At 42.9% G+C, this 22859-nt stretch overlaps 3 protein-coding genes across 7 annotated transcripts in view; all 3 read left to right on the forward strand.

The window, feature by feature from the left end:
* Nucleotides 1–13335, forward strand: part of LOC118372498 (retinoic acid receptor gamma-A-like) — a 61263-nt gene extending 47928 nt beyond the window's left edge. Inside the window, exons 4-8 of the mRNA XM_052484967.1 lie at nucleotides 7849–8012; nucleotides 8710–8886; nucleotides 9579–9783; nucleotides 10064–10222; nucleotides 10963–13335. Coding sequence (XP_052340927.1) covers nucleotides 7849–8012; nucleotides 8710–8886; nucleotides 9579–9783; nucleotides 10064–10222; nucleotides 10963–11330 — 1073 coding nt within the window. The 3' untranslated portion in view covers nucleotides 11331–13335. The remainder of the gene's footprint in view (nucleotides 1–7848; nucleotides 8013–8709; nucleotides 8887–9578; nucleotides 9784–10063; nucleotides 10223–10962) is intronic.
* On the forward strand, nucleotides 882–7254 carry LOC127913220 (uncharacterized). 5 transcript variants are annotated; one of them, XM_052484966.1, is made up of 6 exons: nucleotides 882–1198; nucleotides 1311–1422; nucleotides 4585–4920; nucleotides 5761–5928; nucleotides 6320–6375; nucleotides 6824–7226. In XM_052484966.1, the coding sequence occupies exons 2-6, from the start codon at nucleotides 1333–1335 to the stop codon at nucleotides 7224–7226; spliced, it is 1053 nt and encodes a 350-aa protein (XP_052340926.1). In that variant the 5' UTR covers nucleotides 882–1198; nucleotides 1311–1332. The 5 variants fall into 5 exon arrangements, 1 of the variants encoding a protein (XP_052340926.1); XR_008085321.1 differs by lacking the exons at nucleotides 882–1198; nucleotides 1311–1422; nucleotides 4585–4920 and having other exon boundaries at nucleotides 5676–5816; nucleotides 6320–7254; XR_008085322.1 differs by lacking the exons at nucleotides 882–1198; nucleotides 1311–1422; nucleotides 4585–4920; nucleotides 6320–6375 and having other exon boundaries at nucleotides 5676–5816; nucleotides 6488–7254.
* On the forward strand, nucleotides 12506–15960 carry LOC127912984 (uncharacterized). Its single transcript, XM_052484188.1, has 3 exons — nucleotides 12506–12523; nucleotides 13335–13904; nucleotides 14314–15960. Exons 1-3 carry the CDS (start codon nucleotides 12506–12508, stop codon nucleotides 14671–14673), a joined length of 948 nt encoding a protein of 315 aa, XP_052340148.1. The 3' UTR covers nucleotides 14674–15960.
* The last annotated feature ends 6899 nt before the right edge of the window (nucleotides 15961–22859 follow it).

Consider the following 22859-nt stretch of genomic DNA (forward strand, 5'->3'; position numbering starts at 1 on the left):
TGGTTGTATATACAGGTCAGTGTTCAGTACCTTATTCAATGTGCAGGGGTACTGGAGTGGTTGTATATACAGGTCAGTGTCAGTACCTTATTCAATGTATATACAGGTCAGGGTACTGGGTGGTTTGTATATACAGGTCAGTGTTAGTACCTTATTCAATGTGCAGGGATACTGGAGTGGTTGTATATACAGGTCAGTGTCAGTACCTTATTCAATGTGCAGGGGCACTGGAGTGGTAGTATATACAGGTCAGTGTCAGTACCTTATTCAATGTGCAGGGGCCTGGAGTGGTATCAGTGTCAGTACCTTATTCAATGTGCAGGGGTACTGGAGTGGTAGTATATACAGGTCAGTGTCAGTACCTTATTCAATGTGTACTGGAGTGGTAGTATATACAGGTCAGTGTACAGAACCTTATTCAATGTGCAGTACTGGAGTGGTGTATATACAGGTCAGTGTCAGTACCTTATTCAATGTAGGGGTACTGCAGGTCAGTGTTAGTGGTCAGTGGTGGTAGTATATACAGGTCAGTGTCAGTACCTTATTCAATGTGTAGGGGTACTGGAGTGGTAGTATTTACAGGTCAGTACCAGTACCTTATTCAATGTGCAGGGGTACTGGAGTGGTAGTATATACAGGTCAGTGTCAGTACCTTATTCAATGTGTAGGGGTACTGGAGTGGTAGTATATACAGGTCAGTACCAGTACCTTATTCAATGTGTAGGGGTACTGGAGTGGTTGTATATACAGGTCAGTGTTAGTACCTTATTCAATGTGCAGGGATACTGGAGTGGTAGTATATACAGGTCAGTGTTAGTACCTTATTCAATGTGCAGGGGTACTGGAGTGGTTGTATATACAGGTCAGTGTTAGTTCCTTATTCAATGTGCAGGGGTACTGGAGTGGTTGTATTTACAGGTCAGTGTCAGTACCTTATTCAATGTGTAGGGATACTGGAGTGGTAGTATATACAGGTCAGTGTTCGTACCTTAGTCAATGTGCAGGGGCACTGGAGTGGTAGTATATACAGGTCAGTGTTCGTACCTTATTCAATGTGTAGGGGTACTGGAGTGGTAGTATTTACAGGTCAGTACCAGTACCTTATTCAATGTGCAGGGGTACTGGAGTGGTAGTACATACAGGTCAGTGTCAGTACCTTATTCAATGTGCAGGGATACTGGAGTGGTAGTATATACAGGTCAGTGTCAGTACCTTATTCAATGTGCAGGGATACTGGAGTGGTTGTATATACAGGTCAGTGTTAGTACCTTATTCAATGTGCAGGGGTACTGGAGTGGTTGTATATACAGGTCAGTGTCAGTACCTTATTCAATGTGCAGGGATACTGGAGTGGTAGTATATACAGGTCAGTGTCAGTACCTTATTCAATGTGCAGGGGTACTGGAGTGGTTGTATATACAGGTCAGTGCCAGTACCTTATTCAATGTGCAGGGGTACTGGAGTGGTTGTATATACAGGTCAGTGTCAGTACCTTATTCAATGTGCAGGGATACTGGAGTGGTTGTATATACAGGTCAGTACCAGTACCTTATTCAATGTGCAGGGGTACTGGAGTGGTTGTATATACAGGTCAGTGTCAGTACCTTATTCAATGTGCAGGGGTACTGGAGTGGTTGTATATACAGGTCAGTGTCAGTACCTTATTCAATGTGCAGGGGTACTGGAGTGGTAGTATATACAGGTCAGTGTCAGTACCTTATTCAATGTGCAGGGGTACTGGAGTGGTAGTATATTATTGAGGTCAGTGGTCAGTACCTTTATTCAATGTGTAGGGGCACTGGAGTGGTTGTATATACAGGTCAGTGTCAGTACCTTATTCAATGTGCAGGGGTACTGGAGTGGTTGTATATACAGGTCAGTGTCAGTACCTTATTCAATGTGCAGGGTACTGGAGTGGTTGTATATACAGGTCAGTGTCAGTACCTTATTCAATGTGTAGGGGCACTGGAGTGGTTGTATATACAGGTCAGTGTCAGTACCTTATTCAATGTGCAGGGGCACTGGAGTGGTAGTATATACAGGTCAGTGTTCAGTACCTTATTCAATGTGCAGGGTACTGGAGTGGTTGTATATACAGGTCAGTGTCAGTACCTTATTCAATGTGTAGGGGCACTGGAGTGGTTGTATATACAGGTCAGTGTCAGTACCTTATTCAATGTGCAGGGGCACTGGAGTGGTAGTATATACAGGTCAGTGTTCGTACCTTATTCAATGTGCAGGGGTACTGGAGTGGTTGTATATACAGGTCAGTGTCAGTAGCTTATTCAATGTGCAGGGGTACTGGAGTGGTTGTATATACAGGTCAGTCAGTACCTTATTCAATGTGCAGGGGTACTGGAGTGGTTGTATATACAGGTCAGTGTCAGTACCTTATTCAATGTGCAGGGGCACTGGAGTGGTTGTATATACAGGTCAGTGTCAGTACCTTATTCAATGTGCAGGGGTACTGGAATGGTTGTATATACAGGTCAGTGTTAGTACCTTATTCAATGTGCAGGGGTACTGGAGTGGTTGTATATACAGGTCAGTGTTAGTACCTTATTCAATGTGCAGGGGTACTGGAGTGGTTGTATATACAGGTCAGTGTCAGTACCTTATTCAATGTGCAGGGGTACTGGAGTGGTTGTATATACAGGTCAGTGTTAGTACCTTATTCAATGTGCAGGGGTACTGGAGTGGTTGTATATACAGGTCAGTGTTAGTACCTTATTCAATGTGCAGGGGTAATGGAGTGGTTGTATATACAGGTCAGTACCAGTACCTTACTCAATGTGCAGGGGTACTGGAGTGGTTGTATATACAGGTCAGTTTCAGTACCTTATTCAATGTGCAGGGGTACTGGAGTGGTAGTATATACAGGTCAGTCAGTACCTTATTCAATGTGCAGGGGTACTGGAGTGGTAGTATATACAGGTCAGTGTCAGTACCTTATTCAATGTGCAGGGGTACTGGAGTGGTTGTATATACAGGTCAGTGTTAGTACCTTATTCAATGTGCAGGGGTACTGGAGTGGTTGTATATACAGGTCAGTGTCAGTACCTTATTCAATGTGCAGGGGTACTGGAGTGGTTGTATATACAGGTCAGTGTTAGTACCTTATTCAATGTGCAGGGGTACTGGAGTGGTTGTATATACAGGTCAGTGTTAGTACCTTATTCAATGTGCAGGGGTACTGGAGTGGTTGTATATACAGGTCAGTGTCAGTACCTTATTCAATGTGCAGGGGTACTGGAGTGGTTGTATATACAGGTCAGTGTTAGTACCTTATTCAATGTGCAGGGGTACTGGAGTGGTTGTATATACAGGTCAGTGTTCGTACCTTATTCAATGTGCAGGGGCACTGGAGTGGTTGTATATACAGGTCAGTGTTCGTACCTTATTCAATGTGCAGGGGTACTGGAGTGGTTGTATATACAGGTCAGTGTCAGTACCTTATTCAATGTGCAGGGGTACTGGAGTGGTTGTATATACAGGTCAGTGTTAGTACCTTATTCAATGTGCAGGGATACTGGAGTGGTTGTATATACAGGTCAGTGTCAGTACCTTATTCAATGTGCAGGGGCACTGGAGTGGTAGTATATACAGGTCAGTGTCAGTACCTTATTCAATGTGCAGGGGCACTGGAGTGGTAGTATATACAGGTCAGTGTCAGTACCTTATTCAATGTGCAGGGGTACTGGAGTGGTAGTATATACAGGTCAGTGTCAGTACCTTATTCAATGTGTAGGGGTACTGGAGTGGTTGTATATACAGGTCAGTGTTAGTACCTTATTCAATATGCAGGGGCACTGGAGTGGTAGTATATACAGGTCAGTGTCAGTACCTTATTCAATGTGTAGGGGTACTGGAGTGGTAGTATTTACAGGTCAGTACCAGTACCTTATTCAATGTGCAGGGGTACTGGAGTGGTAGTATATACAGGTCAGTGTCAGTACCTTATTCAATGTGTAGGGGTACTGGAGTGGTAGTATATACAGGTCAGTACCAGTACCTTATTCAATGTGCAGGGGTACTGGAGTGGTTGTATATACAGGTCAGTGTTAGTACCTTATTCAATGTGCAGGGATACTGGAGTGGTAGTATATACAGGTCAGTGTTAGTACCTTATTCAATGTGCAGGGGTACTGGAGTGGTTGTATATACAGGTCAGTGTTAGTTCCTTATTCAATGTGCAGGGGTACTGGAGTGGTTGTATTTACAGGTCAGTGTCAGTACCTTATTCAATGTGCAGGGATACTGGAGTGGTAGTATATACAGGTCAGTGTTCAGTACCTTATTCAATGTGCAGGGGCACTGGAGTGGTAGTATATACAGGTCAGTGTTCAGTACCTTATTCAATGTGTAGGGGTACTGGAGTGGTAGTATATACAGGTCAGTACCAGTACCTTATTCAATGTGCAGGGGTACTGGAGTGGTAGTATATACAGGTCAGTGTCAGTACCTTATTCAATGTGCAGGGATACTGGAGTGGTAGTATATACAGGTCAGTGTCAGTACCTTATTCAATGTGCAGGGTACTGGAGTATTCAATGTGCAGGGATACTGGAGTGGTAGTATATACAGGTCAGTGTCAGTACCTTATTCAATGTGCAGGGGTACTGGAGTGGTTGTATATACAGGTCAGTGTCAGTACCTTATTCAATGTGCAGGGGTACTGGAGTGGTTGTATATACAGGTCAGTGTCAGTACCTTATTCAATGTGCAGGGGTACTGGAGTGGTTGTATATACAGGTCAGTGCCAGTACCTTATTCAATGTGCAGGGGTACTGGAGTGGTTGTATATACAGGTCAGTGTCAGTACCTTATTCAATGTGCAGGGGTACTGGAGTGGTTGTATATACAGGTCAGTACCAGTACCTTATTCAATGTGCAGGGGTACTGGAGTGGTTGTATATACAGGTCAGTTTCAGTACCTTATTCAATGTGCAGGGGTACTGGAGTGGTTGTATATACAGGTCAGTGTCAGTACCTTATTCAATGTGCAGGGGTACTGGAGTGGTTGTATATACAGGTCAGTGTCAGTACCTTATTCAATGTGCAGGGGTACTGGAGTGGTTGTATATACAGGTCAGTGTCAGTACCTTATTCAATGTGCAGGGGTACTGGAGTGGTAGTATATACAGGTCAGTGTCAGTACCTTATTCAATGTGCAGGGGTACTGGAGTGGTTGTATATACAGGTCAGTGTCAGTACCTTATTCAATGTGCAGGGGTACTGGAGTGGTTGTATATACAGGTCAGTGTCAGTACCTTATTCAATGTGTAGGGGTACTGGAGTGGTTGTATATACAGGTCAGTGTTAGTACCTTATTCAATATGCAGGGGCACTGGAGTGGTAGTATATACAGGTCAGTGTCAGTACCTTATTCAATGTGTAGGGGTACTGGAGTGGTAGTATTTACAGGTCAGTACCAGTACCTTATTCAATGTGCAGGGGTACTGGAGTGGTTGTATATACAGGTCAGTACCAGTACCTTATTCAATATGCAGGGATACTGGAGTGGTTGTATATACAGGTCAGTGTTCGTACCTTAGTCAATGTGCAGGGGTACTGGAGTGGTAGTATATACAGGTCAGTGTTCGTACCTTATTCAATGTGCAGGGGTACTGGAGTGGTAGTATATACAGGTCAGTGTTCGTACCTTATTCAATGTGCAGGGGTACTGGAGTGGTTGTATATACAGGTCAGTGCCAGTACCTTATTCAATGTGCAGGGATACTGGAGTGGTAGTATATACAGGTCAGTACCAGTACCTTATTCAATGTGCAGGGGTACTGGAGTGGTTGTATATACAGGTCAGTGCCAGTACCTTATTCAATGTGCAGGGATACTGGAGTGGTAGTATATACAGGTCAGTACCAGTACCTTATTCAATGTGCAGGGGTACTGGAGTGGTTGTATATACAGGTCAGTGCCAGTACCTTATTCAATGTGCAGGGATACTGGAGTGGTAGTATATACAGGTCAGTGTCAGTACCTTATTCAATGTGCAGGGATACTGGAGTGGTAGTATATACAGGTCAGTGTCAGTACCTTATTCAATGTGCAGGGGTATGGAGTGGTTGTATTTACAGGTCAGTACCAGTACCTTATTCAATGTGCAGGGGTACTGGAGTGGTTGTATTTACAGGTCAGTGTTAGTACCTTACTCAATGTGCAGGGGTACTGGAGTGGTTGTATTTACAGGTCAGTGTTAGTACCTTATTCAATATGCAGGGGTACTGGACTGGTTGTATTTACAGGTCAGTGTCAGTACCTTATTCAATGTGTAGGGGTACTGGAGTGGTTGTATTTACAGGTCAGTGTTAGTACCTTATTCAATGTGCAGGGGTACTGGAGTGGTTGTATATACAGGTCAGTGTCAGTACCTTATTCAATGTGCAGGGGTACTGGAGTGGTTGTATTTACAGGTCAGTGTTAGTACCTTACTCAATGTGTAGGGGTACTGGAGTGGTTGTATTTACAGGTCAGTGTTAGTACCTTATTCAATGTGCAGGGGTACTGGAGTGGTTGTATATACAGGTCAGTGTTAGTACCTTATTCAATGTGCAGGGGTACTGGAGTGGTTGTATATACAGGTCAGTGTTAGTACCTTATTCAATGTGCAGGGGTACTGGACTGGTTGTATATACAGGTCAGTGTCAGTACCTTATTCAATGTGCAGGGGTAATGGAGTGGTTGTATATACAGGTCAGTGTCAGTACCTTACTCAATGTGCAGGGGTACTGGAGTGGTTGTATATACAGGTCAGTGTTAGTACCTTATTCAATGTGCAGGGGTACTGGAATGGTTGTATATACAGGTCAGTGTTAGTACCTTATTCAATGTGCAGGGGTACTGGACTGGTTGTATATACAGGTCAGTGTCAGTACCTTATTCAATGTGCAGGGGTAATGGAGTGGTTGTATATACAGGTCAGTGTTAGTACCTTATTCAATGTGCAGGGGTACTGGACTGGTTGGATATACAGGTCAGTGTCAGTACCTTATTCAATGTGCAGGGGTAATGGAGTGGTTGTATATACAGGTCAGTGTCAGTACCTTACTCAATGTGCAGGGGTACTGGAGTGGTTGTATATACAGGTCAGTGTTAGTACCTTATTCAATGTGCAGGGGTACTGGAATGGTTGTATATACAGGTCAGTGTTAGTACCTTATTCAATGTGCAGGGGTACTGGACTGGTTGTATATACAGGTCAGTGTTAGTACCTTATTCAATGTGCAGGGGTACTGGACTGGTTGTATATACAGGTCAGTACCAGTACCTTATTCAATGTGCAGGGGTACTGGAGTGGTTGTATATACAGGTCAGTACCAGTACCTTATTCAATGTGCAGGTGTACTGGAGTGGTTGTATATACAGGTCAGTACCAGTACCTTATTCAATGTGCAGGGGTAATGGAGTGGTTGTATATACAGGTCAGTGTCAGTACCTTACTCAATGTGTAGGTGTACTGGAGTGGTTGTATATACAGGTCAGTACCAGTACCTTATTCAATGTGCAGGGGTACTGGAGTGGTTGAGGTGGTTTGTAAACAGGGCTGATAAGTGACTGGTAGCAGGAATACCTCAATGCAGAGGGGGAGGAAGAGAATGGGAGATAGTGTCATCACTTTGTTTAATGAAGTACTGTTATAAGCTGTATTGTATACTATGGCTTAATAACTGGTTTGTAACATCATTGAATTGCAGAGCATCAGGGGCTAGGCCTACATATCATGACTGATTCATGTTGTCACTAAGATTCTCATTCACATGTTGTGTGTTCCTCCTCCTCTTCCTCTTCTTCTTCACCTCCTCCCCCCACACACACCTCCCCACCCCTCAGCGGTGCGTAATGACAGGAACAAGAAGAAGAAAGACGTGAAGGAGGAGTTGGTGTTGCCAGAGAGTTATGAGTTGAGTGGAGAACTGGAGGAGCTGGTCAACAAAGTCAGCAAAGCCCACCAAGACACCTTCCCCTCACTGCTGCAGCTGGGCAAATACCACACCGTGAGAGTCTCACACATCTATTTCTGTTCGAACATACGGACACAAATCTGCTATGAACATGTATACTTTCCCAACTCAAAAGGCCAGTTTAGGGTAAATCTTATTTCTCCAATGGTCAGTGTGTGAGAACAGGGGTAAGGTGATGGGTTGGTGTAAAGTAAGACTGTGAGAGCATTCTACCTGGTTGGCTGATGTTCAGTCAGTTATATTATTATTCTAGCTGATTGATGTCTAGTCAGACAGCCAGGTCCTCTGTGATACAAGTCAGTATACAACGTCCATCCATGTCTGAGGACGATGGGAGATTACATAGAAACCGTCCACTAGGGGCAACAGTGAGCGCTGTTACCTTCAAGTAGGTGTTGGTTTTGCTAAGGTGTTGTGGACGTGGATGGTGGATGGGCGTAAGCATCTGCCTCTTGTGCATGTTTGAATCCTGCGATAGAAAGTTGTTTTTTAGATTTGAGTTTTAAGCCTATCCTTAACCCTTACCTTACCCCTTCGGAGTTTATACCTAACTTGAAGATTTCAGAGTTCGAAATGTTACATTTGACAAACATGTACAGACGTCTAATTCTGATGTGAGACTGTGAGAGCTGGCTGAGTAAGAACCCTGTCTTTTAACCCTGTCTTTTAACCCTGTCTGTGTCTCCACCATGCTCATAATATATCTCTCTGTATCTCCTCCGTCCTCCAGAACTCCAGTGCAGAGCAACGCGTGCAGCTGGACCTGGGGCTGTGGGATAAGTTCAGTGAGCTTTCCACCAAGTGCATCATCAAGATCGTGGAGTTTGCCAAGCGCCTCCCCGGCTTCACCACCCTCACCATCGCTGACCAGATCACCCTCCTCAAATCAGCCTGCCTGGATATCCTGGTACTTACCTGGTTCTTCCCATCCCCTCAACCCCCTCTGTGTTATCAAATAAAGTCTCACCAGTCATAGTTGAGATCTGTCGAAAGGTTCCTATTATATAATAACTGGTACTCAGAAAGCCATGTGTAAATGTAATGATAAGAGGACAGTGCCTCTCAGTGGATAGAGGTGGCATTGCAAGTATAACTTTGCATGGAGGGATAGTTGAATAGCTGATGTTTTATGAACAATAGATGTAGAACAAATCAAATCAAATTGGTCACATACACATGGTTAGCAGATGTTAATGCGAGTGTAGCGAGTGTAGCGAAATGCTTGTAAACAGCCTACTATATGGATCAGACTTCCTGTGGTATGCACTTCCTGTGGTATGCAGATAATCAATTTTATTTATGGTATACTTCCCCCTCTCTTTCTCTGTCTTCAACCACCCACCCCCACCTCTCTCTCTCTCTCTCTCTCTCTCTCTCTCTCTCTCTCTCTCTCTCTCTCTCTCTTCTAATTCTATCTCTCAATTCAATTTAAGGGCTTTATTGGCATGGGAAACATATGTTTACATTGCCAAAGCAAGTGAAATAGATAATAAACAAAGGTGAAATAATCAATAAAAAATTAACAGTAAACATTACACTCACCAAAGTTCTAAAATAATGAAGACATTTCATATGTGTCTCTCTCTCTCTCACTCCTAGATGTTGAGGATCTGCACCCGCTACACTCCAGAGCAGGACACCATGACCTTCTCAGACGGGCTGACCCTGAACCGGACCCAGATGCACAACGCAGGCTTCGGCCCGCTCACAGACCTGGTGTTTGCCTTTGCTGGCCAGCTGCTGCCTCTGGAGATGGATGACACAGAGACGGGCCTCCTCAGCGCCATCTCCCTCATCTCTGGAGGTACTGCACCCCGAGGGGATTAACATGATTTTACTGCCAGTCAATACAATGTTAAGAGCACATACAGAGCTAAATGTCTGTGAGATGTTAGCCCGGGATAACTTCCTCACTCAGTTACAATAACAGTAGAAATTTGGAGATAAAATAGTTTAGATACAATATACTTTACACTTCGTCAATTACATCAATCAGCAATTACATAAATCCTACTGTGATGAATGTGTCCCGTTTATCATGTATTGTGTATATAACTCTGTCCTCTCCCCCGTCCATCTCTCAGACCGTATGGACCTGGAAGAGCCCCAGAAGGTGGACAAGTTGCAGGAGCCCCTCCTGGAGGCCCTGAAGATCTACGCACGGCGCAGACGCCCCAACAAACCCCACATGTTCCCGCGCATGCTGATGAAGATCACTGACCTCAGAGGCATCAGCACTAAGGGTCAGTATTAGTACAGTGGATTAGAGTCGAGAATCCTCCATTAGAGCACCTGTAACACTGTCTTGACACACATTGAAGACATGCTAAGACTTGGACCAAACTGTCTTGACACACATTGAAGATATGCTAAGATTTGAACCAAACTGTCTTGACACACATTGAAGATATTCTAAGATTTGAACCAAACTGTCTTGACACACATTGAAGATATGCTAAGATTTGGACCAAACTGTCTTGACACACATTGAAGATATGCTAAGATTTGAACCAAACTGTCTTGACACACATTGAAGATATGCTAAGATTTGAACCAAACTGTCTTGACACACATTGAAGATATGCTAAGATTTGGACCAAACTGTCTTGACACACAATTGAAGATATGCTAAGATTTTAACCAAACTGTCTTGACACACATTGAAGATTTGCTAAGATTTGAACCAAACTGTCTTGACACACATTGAAGATATGCTAAGATTTTAACCAAACTGTCTTGACACACATTGAAGATTTGCTAAGATTTGGACCAAACTGTCTTGAACATCAAGGGTGGGTTGTAGACTTTTTTCTCTCTCCGTATTTTATTATTTTTCTGACAAGACAGTTAGAATAAGATTGGGATACAGGAATTGGAGAAGGTACAGAACGGAAGGGGACAGACAGGAGAGGCAGAGCCAAAAGGAATCACTTTCCAGATATGATGCCAACATTTCTCTTTTCTCTTTGTCCTGTCTATCCAGGGGCAGAGAGAGCCATCACTCTGAAGATGGAGATCCCAGGCCCCATGCCTCCTCTGATCAGGGAGATGTTAGAGAACCCAGAAGCATTCGAGGACCAAACAGAGAGCAGTGGAGAGAGCTCCCCACCGCCTGCCCCTCCACCCATTCCACCAGCCTCCTCCAAGCCCCCCACCACCATGAAGACTGAGGCTGAGGACGAGGAGGACAGCTGGAGGACAGAGCCTTCCCCAGAGGAGGAAGATGAGGATGACTATGATGATGGGGAGGAGGAGGATCGGGACAGGGGCTCGGACAGCGAGGGGGAATCCTGGGCTCTGGAGGGTAGCAGCGAAGGGGCTAGGAAGAACCATGCCGGGAGGGCGCAGTGAGGAGGAGAGATATCACAGATATGCAGACTCTACACTCAAACACACACACTAACTGACGTAATCAAACACACACACACAGAACAGGACAGAGCAGGACAGAGCAGAGCAGGACAGGACAGAACAGGACAGGACAGAACAGAACAGCGTAGGACAGGGCAGGACAGAACAGCGTAGGACAGAACAGGGCAGGACAGGACAGGACAGGACAGAACAGCGTAGGACAGGGCAGGAAGGAAAGGACAGGGAAGGATAGGACAGAACAGCATAGGACAGGGCGGGAAAGGACAGGACAGGGAAGGACAGGACAGAACAGAACAGCATAGGACAGGGCGGGAAAGGACAGGACAGGGAAGGACAGGACAGAACAGAACAGAACAGCGTAGGAAAGGGCAGGAAAGGAAAGGACAGGGAAGGACAGGACAGCAGAGCCATATGGTTGCCTGTATAGACACTATAACTCAGGTTCCCTGACTCGCAGGTTCTTGACAAGTGCCATGCAGTGAGACTATAATAAAACGAGAGACGGAGAAACCACATGATGCAACCGTCTGGACTTGTGACTCGTGATATAGAGAAGAGAGAAGATGACAAGAATACTATCTTTGACGAAGCAAATGTCAATTTTTTTACTATCTTCTTGTTTGTATCTATATAGAGGAATGTCCAAACCAGACAGCATGAACTGAACAGTAAATACGGATGCCAAGCAAAGCACACTTCTCAAAAAGAAATACAGAATGAAACCAAACTGAAAATGCTAATTAATTTGTTGGGCTTTTAAAAATGTTTTAATTTCTTCTTGTTTTATTTTCTTTATTTTTATTTTTATTTCAATTTATGAATAAGTCCCTGCATATCTATATACCATTATATTATTAGTCTTTGTTTGTAATCCTGGTTTTGATTTCTTCAGATTAGGTTTTGTGTTTGAGGAGTTTTCCAGCGGCGATATAGAGAGATTTGGAATCAGAATCAGAACCGGCATACCGCTAGCTGAATCTCCTTTCCAACTGGTGTTTTTTGGGCACTTTTGCTCGCCATAGATGTCGATGATAATCAATTCAGTAATGTTAACTTGTGTTAGAGTGACTCAAGTTGTGATTTGTTGTTATCAGGGGACTGGCATTAATCCATGTGCTTTCTTTCAACACAACAAACTATGCTGCCAATTGGACATGTGTCTTTGTGCCAAAGTTCGCAACTCATTTTCAGAAACAGAGAGTCAGTGACCCTAGACACCAACCAGTGCTCACACACACATCAAATATTCACGCCTAAATTAGACACACAAACACACAAACACACACACATACACACACTAAATCTCGGCTCTATAACAGATGTGCCATATTGGTTTGGGTGCTTAGACAGAGATTGACACTTGTCCATATATGTAGCACTTTGATATCCTGTTTTTAAATCAGGCAACGCTAGCAAAGTTACAATACAATCCAACTTTATTAAATCAGGCAATGCTAGCAAAGTTACAATACAATACAACAATATTAAATCAGGCAACGCTAGCAAAGTTACAATACAATACAACAATATTAAATCAGGCAACGCTAGCAAAGTTACAATACAATACAACAATATTAAATCAGGCAATGCTAGCAAAGTTACAATACAATACAATACAACAATATTAAATCAGGCAATGCTAGCAAAGTTACAATACAATACAATACAACAATATTAAATCAGGCAATGCTAGCAAAGTTACAATACAATACAATACAACAATATTAAATCAGGCAATGCTAGCAAAGTTACAATACAATACAATACAACAATATTAAATCAGGCAATGCTAGCAAAGTTACAATACAATACAATACAACAATATTAAATCAGGCAATGCTAGCAAAGTTACAATACAATACAATACAACAATATTAAATCAGGCAACGCTAGCAAAGTTACAATACAACAATATTAAATCAGGCAATGCTAGCAAAGTTACAATACAATACAATACAACAATATTAAATCAGGCAATGCTAGCAAAGTTACAATACAACAATATTAAATCAGGCAACGCTAGCAAAGTTACAATACAATACAACAATATTAAATCAGGCAACGCTAGCAAAGTTACAATACAATACAACAATATTAAATCAGGCAACGCTAGCAAAGTTACAATACAATACAACAATATTAAATCAGGCAACGCTAGCAAAGTTACAATACAATACAACAATATTAAATCAGGCAACGCTAGCAAAGTTACAATACAATACAACAATATTAAATCAGGCAACGCTAGCAAAGTTACAATACAATACAACAATATTAAATCAGGCAACGCTAGCAAAGTTACAATACAATACAACAATATTAAATCAGGCAACGCTAGCAAAGTTACAATACAACAATATTAAATCAGGCAACGCTAGCAAAGTTACAATACAATACAACAATATTAAATCAGGCAACGCTAGCAAAGTTACAATACAATACAACAATATTAAATCAGGCAACGCTAGCAAAGTTACAATACAATACAACAATATTAAATCAGGCAACGCTAGCAAAGTTACAATACAATACAATACAACAATATTAAATCAGGCAACGCTAGCAAAGTTACAATACAATACAATACAACAATATTAAATCAGGCAATGCTAGCAAAGTTACAATACAACAATATTAAATCAGGCAACGCTAGCAAAGTTACAATACAATACAATATTAAATCAGGCAACGCTAGCAAAGTTACAATACAATACAACAATATTAAATCAGGCAACGCTAGCAAAGTTACAATACAATACAATACAACAATATTAAATCAGGCAACGCTAGCAAAGTTACAATACAATACAACAATATTAAATCAGGCAACGCTAGCAAAGTTACAATACAATACAATACAACAATATTAAATCAGGCAACGCTAGCAAAGTTACAATACAATCCAACTATATTAAATCAGGCAATGCTAGCAAAGTTACAATACAATACAATATTAAATCAGGCAACGCTAGCAAAGTTACAATACAATACAACAATATTAAATCAGGCAACGCTAGCAAAGTTACAATACAATACAACAATATTAAATCAGGCAACGCTAGCAAAGTTACAATACAATACAACAATATTAAATCAGGCAACGCTAGCAAAGTTACAATATAATACAACAATATTAAATCAGGCAACGCTAGCAAAGTTACAATACAATACAACAATATTAAATCAGGCAACGCTAGCAAAGTTACAATACAATACAACAATATTAAATCAGGCAACGCTAGCAAAGTTACAATACAATACAACAATATTAAATCAGGCAACGCTAGCAAAGTTACAATACAATACAATACAACACTATTAAATCAGGCAACGCTAGCAAAGTTACAATACAATACAACAATATTAAATCAGGCAACGCTAGCAAAGTTACAATACAATATAACTTTATTGTCCAATATTGACAGTACCGTCACTGCCAATCTTATCTCAACAGAAATCATCAGATGTCTGTCACATTAAATTACTATTTGACGATGTGCACAAGCAGACAATATTGCGTACACAAAAACACACACACACCCACACACACGCAACCAGGATCTGTTATGGACAACGACATGGAAACAGACTTCTCAGGGCTTCTCTGTAAGGACCAAACCCTAGCATGTTTGCTAGAAACAGGCAATATTTATGTGTGTGTATTTTTGACTCAGTCAATTGGATCTGTCCAGTTAACCCCTATCTCTGTGTACATAGAATATATATGACTAGTCTACAAATGGCCTGGATGCCAGTCTGTTACCCTTTTCACACTATCATGACAACCTAACCCAAACTGTGCTGACTTCACATTGTCCTTCAGTCCACGGTTCCAACAACTATGGTGAGTGCATAACTAGGCCAGCTCTGTACAGCTCAGTTTGGCTTGGCTTGGCTCGCTAGTGTGAAAAGACCAAACCTGTCGCAGACCAGATTTGGCCTGCAGCATTGTCACTGCTCTGCCATGCCTGACCTGTGCTGCTGGCATCCAAGAAACCAACTGCCTTCTCAACTAAAAGCCATTATATCATCATGTCTTTGTAAGGTTGTATGATATTCTCTCTCAGCGTTTTGTGTTCTCATATTTCATTTCTTCTCAATCGTCTTTGTTGCCAAAATGTCTCAGTCAATATGTAACCAGCTGGTCATAGTGCAGCTGGCTGGCTACTTACAGTACAGAGGTTTGTATGCAGTCTCTCTGTGAAGCAATATGAACAGGAATGCGACAGCCTCCCAGCAGTAGAGAGAGAGTGACCTACTGTGCAGTACTCTCTGAATGTGGGCCTCCTGACCTGATTTGAGTGTGTGTTAATGCTTTAACATGTCTCCTCTGCCATTGGGTGAATGTTCTCTGTATGGTGCTGTGATGTCATACAGCGCCGAGCGGAGCAGAGAAGCGAGGTTTGATGACCTCATCACCGCTCCTCTCTGTCTGCCCTGCCAGGCATTCATGATGCAAACACAACACTGAGGTTATGTTGTTACACAACATGGTTCTGATGCAGGTGTTATTTTCTGTAAAACACGGCCAAGGTATTGTCCAATTTTATGTTCATACCAACTCATACAAAGAAAAAGCCATATAAATAAATTACTTTTGTGAGATTAACAGATTATTTTATTGTGTTACTTTTACTCTGTTTTCATCTGTGTTTATAGTGAATGTTTGGACAATTGGTAGTTTCCTTATATCTCGGAGGGAATAACCATAGAGATCCTATTAAATTACAATACCCATCACAGCCCTGGCTGACCATAGTTGACCAACTGCCCTTACCAAAATGGCGAACCTTTTTATACTGTCAGAAGAAGGTTAATGTCCATTCTATTACGGGAATAGCCTCGAATCAGAATGGGAAAATGTTTTGTCTTGTGTCTTGTGTTATGACATGTTACTTCCAACACTGTTATGAATGTGTTTTAAACTACACTTCCGATTATGTATTACCAGGTCATTTTTTTTTATGATAGCCCCGCCCCTTCACCAGCAGTGAGCCGTGAGCCTGGGTACAAGACTACTGGGTACAAGACCACTGGGTACAAGACCACTGGGTACAAGATCACTGGGTACAAGATCATTTCAGTGTGATCACATCTCAGCACAGTGAACAACAATAGAGGGCGCTCTTGCACCGTGGCTACACAGGCCAACCAGCGAGTAGTGCCAATGTAGACAAACCCCGCACATAGAATAGGATGAAGCAGACACTTTAATAGGTCATGATATGCATCGCAAATGGCACCCTACTCTCTACATAGTGCACTACTTTTGACCCTGGTCATAGCAGTGGACTATAGAGCAGATGTGGTGCCATTTGGTACACAGACATGGAAGCAGTGGGTATCACAGACAATAAATCTCTGTCTGTGGGTCTTGCTAAACAAGGACATCATATAAGAGGGTGGTGTGCTCCCTTCTCTCTAGCTCTGTGGATCCTATAATTGGAGCACCGGGGGTTAAGGTGTTGACCTTTAATCATCAGAATCATCTAATATAGCAGGGGGTTAAGGTGTTTACCTTGAATCATCAGAATCATCAGAATCATCTAATATAGCAGCAGGGGGGTTAAGGTGTTTACCTTTAATCATCAGAATCATCTAATATAGCAGGGGGGGTTAAGGTGTTTACCTTGAATCATCAGAATCATCAGAATCATCTAATATAGCAGCAGGGGGGTTAAGGTGTTTACCTTGAATCATCAGAATCATCAGAATCATCTAATATAGCAGGGGGTTAAGGTGTTTACCTTGAATCATCAGAATCATCAGAATCATCTAATATAGCAGGGGGGTTAAGGTGTTTACCTTGAATCATCAGAATCATCTAATATAGCAGGGGGGTTAAGGTGTTTACCTTGAATCATCAGAATCATCAGAATCATCTAATATAGCAGGGGGTTAAGGTGTTTACCTTGAATCATCAGAATCATCAGAATCATCTAATATAGCAGGGGGGTTAAGGTGTTTACCTTGAATCATCAGAATCATCTAATATAGAATCATCTAATATAGCAGCAGGGGGTTTAAGGTGTTTACCTTTAATCATCAGAATCATCTAATATAGCAGGGGGTTAAGGTGTTTACCTTTAATCATCAGAATCATCAGAATCATCTAATATAGCAGGGGGTTAAGGTGTTTACCTTTAATCATCAGAATCATCTAATATAGCAGGGGGGTTAAGGTGTTTACCTTGAATCATCAGAATCATCTAATATAGCAGGGGGAGGGGTTAAGGTGTTTACCTTTAATCATCAGAATCATCAGAATCATCTAATATAGCAGGGGGGGGGGGGTTAAGGTGTTTACCTTGAATCATCAGAATCATCAGAATCATCTAATATAGCAGGGGGGGGGTTAAGGTGTTTACCTTTAATCATCAGAATCATCTAATATAGCAGGGGGGTTATGGTGTTTACCTTTAATCATCAGAATCATCAGAATCATCTAATATGGCAGCAGGGGGGTATGGTGTTTACCTTTAATCATCAGAATCATCAGAATCATCTAATATAGCAGCAGGGGGGTTAAGGTGTTTACCTTGAATCATCCGAATCCTCTAATATGGCAGCAATATAATATCAGAGAAGGTACATGCTTCTACACACAGTGTCCTTCAAACTACAGTACACTATACGGTTGCTTTTATTAACAGTTGCAGTCTAGAGAGGAGAGTGATAAACTGAGAGAGGCAGGGGTTCTATCAATTATATGATTGCTATAATTAACAATAATTAAATACAGATCAATAAAGAGGGACTGGGGATTAGAATAAGGTCCATAGCTGTTTTACAAGGAACCACTAAATAGCTGCTTTACAAGGAACCACTAAATTGCCCCATATAGGCAAACCCAATAACACGTTGCCATGGAAACCCCCAGGGACAGGGTTTGCACAGGCACCACCTTTCCAATCCTACAAGCAGTAATTAGGTCAATTACTGTGCTACCATGCTGCAGACCAGACCAGTAGCATGGTAGCACCAGACCAGACCAGTAGCATGGTAGCACCTGACCAGACCAGTAGCATGGTAGCACCAGACCAGACCAGTAGCATGGTAGCACCATACCAGACCAGTAACATGGTAGCACAATACCAAACCAGCAGCATGGTAGCACCAGACCAGACCAGTAGCATGGAATTACTAGACCAGACCAGCAGCATGGTTGCAACAGACCAGCAGCATGGTAGCACTAGACCAGACCAGCAGCAGACCAGCAGTAAGGTAGCACCAGACCAGCAACATGGTAGCACCAAACCAGACCAGTAGCATGGTAGCACCAGACCAGTCCAGTAGCATGGTAGCACCAGACCAGACCAGCAGTATGGTAGCACCAGACCAGACCAGTAGCACAGTAGCAGTATACCAGACCAGCAGCATGGTAGCACCAGACCGGTAGCACCAGACCGGACCAGCAGCATGGTAGCACCAGACCAGCAGCATGGTAGCACCAGACCAGACCAGCAGCATGGTAGCACCAGACCAGATCAGCAGCATGGTAGCACCAGACCAGACCAGCAGCATGGTAGCGCCAGCCCAACAGCATGGTAGCACCAGCCCAGCAGCATGGTAGCACCAGGCCAGACCAGCAGCATGGTAGCACCAGACCAGACCAGTAGCATGGAATCACTAGACCAGACCAGCAGCATGGTAGCACCAGACCAGCAGCATGGTAGCACCAAACCAGACCAGCAGCATGGTAGCACCAGACCAGCAGGATGGTAGCACCAGATCAGCAGCATGGTAGCACTAGACCAGACCAGCAGCATGGTAGCACCAGCCCAGCAGCATGGTAGCACCAGACCAGACCAGCAGCATGGTAGCACCAGACAAGCAGCATGGTAGCATTGTACCAGACCAGCATCATGGTAGCACCAGACCAGCAGCATGGTAGCACCATTCCAGCAGCAATGGTAGCACGAGACCAGACCAGCAGTATGGTAGCACCAGACCAGCAGGATGGTAGCACCAGACCAGAAGCATGGTAGCACTAGACCAGACCAGCAGCATGGTAGCACCAGACCAGCAGCATGGTAGCACCAGACCAGCAGCATGGAAGCATCAGACCAGACCAGACATAAGGAACAAAAGTTAGATCAGAGTGTGTGATAAAGAGAGAAAACGTCATGACTTGGGACTGTGTGTGATGAAACATTTAGGGGCTATAAGGACATCCAGACATATAAGTAGGCAGTAACCCACCTAACAACAAATGTTTCCCTTTAAGAGTCTAATGTTTTCATAGGAATGTGCCATTGATGTGCAAGGACTGTTTCCAAGATACCATTCCCTTAATGTCAAACACAATTTACCCAGAATGTGATTACCATGTTCTCAGAATCTTCAATATTATTGTTCTAGACATGTTTTATTGGAACGTTGCAAGAAAATGTGTGTCCAATTTTCTGAGGGTTAGGAGAATATTCCATCAACATCACACCAAACAATCACAGAACACAGACATATTACTCTGTTTTAATGTTATTTCTTGATCACTATGTTAAAAAAATATATTTTCTTGAGTGTACTTTTATTTAACAGAGCTGAGATTTACTTTGAAGTGTAAAGTGTAGCAATGCAGGTGAAATCAGTAATTGATACAGACATGGTTGTGTAGAGTTCCACAGGGATGCTGGCCCATGTTGACTCCAATTATTCCCACAGTTGTGTCAAGTTGGCTGGGTGTCCTTTGGGTGGTGGACTATTCTTGAAACACACAGGAAACTGTTGAGAGTTAAAAACCCAGCAGCGTTGCAGTTCTTTACAAACTCAAACCGGTGCGTCTGGCATCTACTACCATACCCCGTTCAAAGGCACTTAAATATGTTGCCTTGCCCCTTCACCCTCTGATTGGTACACATACATAATCCATGTCTCAATTGTCTCAAGGCTTAAAATGCTTATTCAGGAGAATATAAACTTTTTCAGGACCATGTCTTTCAAAGATAATTTAAAAACATCCAAATAACTTTCCATGCTTGTTCAATGAACCATAAACAATTAATGAACATGCACCTGTGGAACGGTCGTTAAGACACTAACAGCTCACAGACGATAGGCAATTAAGGTCAGTTATGAAAACTTAGGGCACTAAACAGGCCTTTCTACTGACTCTGAAAAACACCAAAAGAAAGATGCCCAGGGTTCCTGCTAATCTGCGTGAACATGCCTTAGGCATGCTGCAAGGAGGCATGAGGACTGCAGGTGTGGCCAGGGCAATAAATTGCAATGTCCGTACTGGGATACGCCTAAGACAATGCTACAGGGAGAGAGAACGGACAGCTGATTGTCCGAACATCACACCTGTGGGACAGGTACAGGATGGCAACAACTGCCCGAGTTACACCAGGAACGCACAATCCCTCCATCAGTGCTCAGACTGTCCGCAATAGGCTGAGAGAGGTTGGACTGAGGGCTTGTAGGCCTGTTGTAAGGCAGGTCCTCACCAGACATTACCGGCAACAACATTGTCTATGGAAACACCCACCGTCGCTGGACCAGACAGGACTGGCAAAAAGGGATCTTCACTAATGAGTTGCGGTTTTGTCTCACCAGGGGTGATGGTCGGATTCACGTTCATCGTCGAAGGAATGAGCGTTACACCGAGGCCTGTACCATGGAGCAAGATCGATTTGGAGGTGGAGGGTCCGTCATGGTCTGGGGCAGTGTGTCACAGCATCATCGGACTGAGCTTGTTGTCATTGCAGGCAATCTCAACGCTGTGCGTTATAGGGGAGACATCCTCCTCCCTCATGTGGTACCCTTCCTGCAGGCTCATCCTAACATGACACTCCAGCATGACAATGCCACCAGCCATACTGCTCGTTCTGTGGGTTATTTCCTGCAAGACAGGAATGTCAGTGTTCTACCATGGCCAGCGAAGAGCCCGGATCGCAATCCCATTGAGCACGTCTGGGACCTGTTGGATCGAAGGGTGAGGGCTAGGGCCATTCCCCCTAGAAATGTCCGGGAACTTGCAGGCACCTTGGTGGAAGAGTGGGGTAACATCTCACAGTAAGAACTGGCACATCTGGTGTAGACCGTGAGGAGGAGATACACTGCAGTACTTAATGCAGCTGGTGGCCACACCAGATACTGACTCTTACTTTTGATTTTGATTCCCCCCTTTGTTCAGGGACACATTATTCCATTTCTGTTAGTCACATGTCAGTGGAACTTGTTCAGTTTATGTCTCAGTTGTTGAATCTTGTTATGTTCATACAAATATTTCCACATGAAGTTTGCTGAAAATAAATGCAGTTGACAGTGAGGACGTTTCTTTTTTTGCTGAGTTTATATTCAACGTCACACCAAACACGATGACATTTCAAAAGGAGGCAAATAATTGGTCTGACAAACTTATTTTTTTCATCATTGTGATGTAGCCAGATTTACTTTAGATGCAGCATAACTTTAGCTAGCTAGATAAGAATGAGGGTTTTTCACCCTCAACAGTTATCATCAATTTCAAACCTTCACTATAGGAAGAGACAAGCATGAAGAGGGAGGACGGGAGAGAGAGTGGAATGATAGAGAGAGCTGCTCTTAAAAGGGTAATAGAGAAAGTAAGAAAGACGAGAGAATATTCCACAGACAAGGGCGAGTGAGGAAGGTAGACTAGGAAGGATCAGGGAAGAAAAAAAGGGGGGTGGAGAATTAAACAAGAAATAAAGTGGAAGAAAAAAAGTGATTTGGGTAAGAGAGGCAAAGAGAGCTGGGGGGCAGGCAGCCTGCCTGGCAGAGGTCATAAAGCCTATGTCTGTATCCCAAATGGCACCAATTTCCCTGTATAGTGCACTGCTTTTAACCAGAGCTCTGATTAAATGTAGTGCACTATATAGGAAACTAAGTGCCATTTGAGACGAATCCTAGTAAGATGCCTCTGGCTCTTCATATCTTTTACATTTCTAATTAAAACAGATAAAGAGTGAGGGAGACATCAATCCACCACTGATTTCCCAGTTAAGGTTTTAGAGCAGGCTGTAAACTAGGCAGCCCGGCATCATTGATTTTATAATTAGCTTACCGTCACCCCAGACATGAGCTGGAGGGAGCAGAGGAGAGGAGATGAAGGAGAGGGGGAGTTGGGGAAGGAGAGAGGTGCAGGTAAAGAGGGGCAGGAGGGTAAGATAAGAACGCAGAATGTCGTCTGAGGTCAGAGAAGAGAGGGAGTGAGTGAATGGAAGAGAGTGAGGAGATAGAGATAGATATTCAGAAGAGAAGATGAGATGTGATTAGCAAATTAATATCAGAAATGTCATACCCTGAAGGAAGCAACCCAAAATGTTTGAATATTTATCTTCCATCAAAAAAAACAGGCACATTAGACAATTGATACAGATCTGTTTTTTAAATGATTATTACAGAAACAAATCCACACGCTTAATGACCCTATATATAAATACCAAAGAATATACATTTTTTAAATAGGTAAGACCTCCACAAACAAAACATCATACACACCAGCAAACCACTGGAGCCGTATAGCAATGAGAGTAGGTAGGTATC

This window comes from Oncorhynchus keta, chromosome 28 (assembly GCF_023373465.1).
Source record: "Oncorhynchus keta strain PuntledgeMale-10-30-2019 chromosome 28, Oket_V2, whole genome shotgun sequence".
Taxonomy (NCBI): Eukaryota; Metazoa; Chordata; class Actinopteri; order Salmoniformes; family Salmonidae; genus Oncorhynchus; species Oncorhynchus keta.

Coding starts and splice junctions, on each gene's coding strand:
- LOC127913220 (XM_052484966.1), top strand. CDS start 1,333: ATGTGCAGGGATACTGGAGTGGTAGTATATACAGGTCAGTGTCAGTAC. Junction 1,423..4,584: donor TGGAGTGGTTGTATATACAG/GTCAGTGCCAGT, acceptor TAGTATATACAG/GTCAGTGTCAGTACCTTATT. Junction 4,921..5,760: donor TGGAGTGGTTGTATATACAG/GTCAGTTTCAGT, acceptor TAGTATATACAG/GTCAGTACCAGTACCTTATT.
- LOC127912984 (XM_052484188.1), top strand. Junction 13,905..14,313: donor ATACAACAATATTAAATCAG/GCAACGCTAGCA, acceptor ATATTAAATCAG/GCAACGCTAGCAAAGTTACA.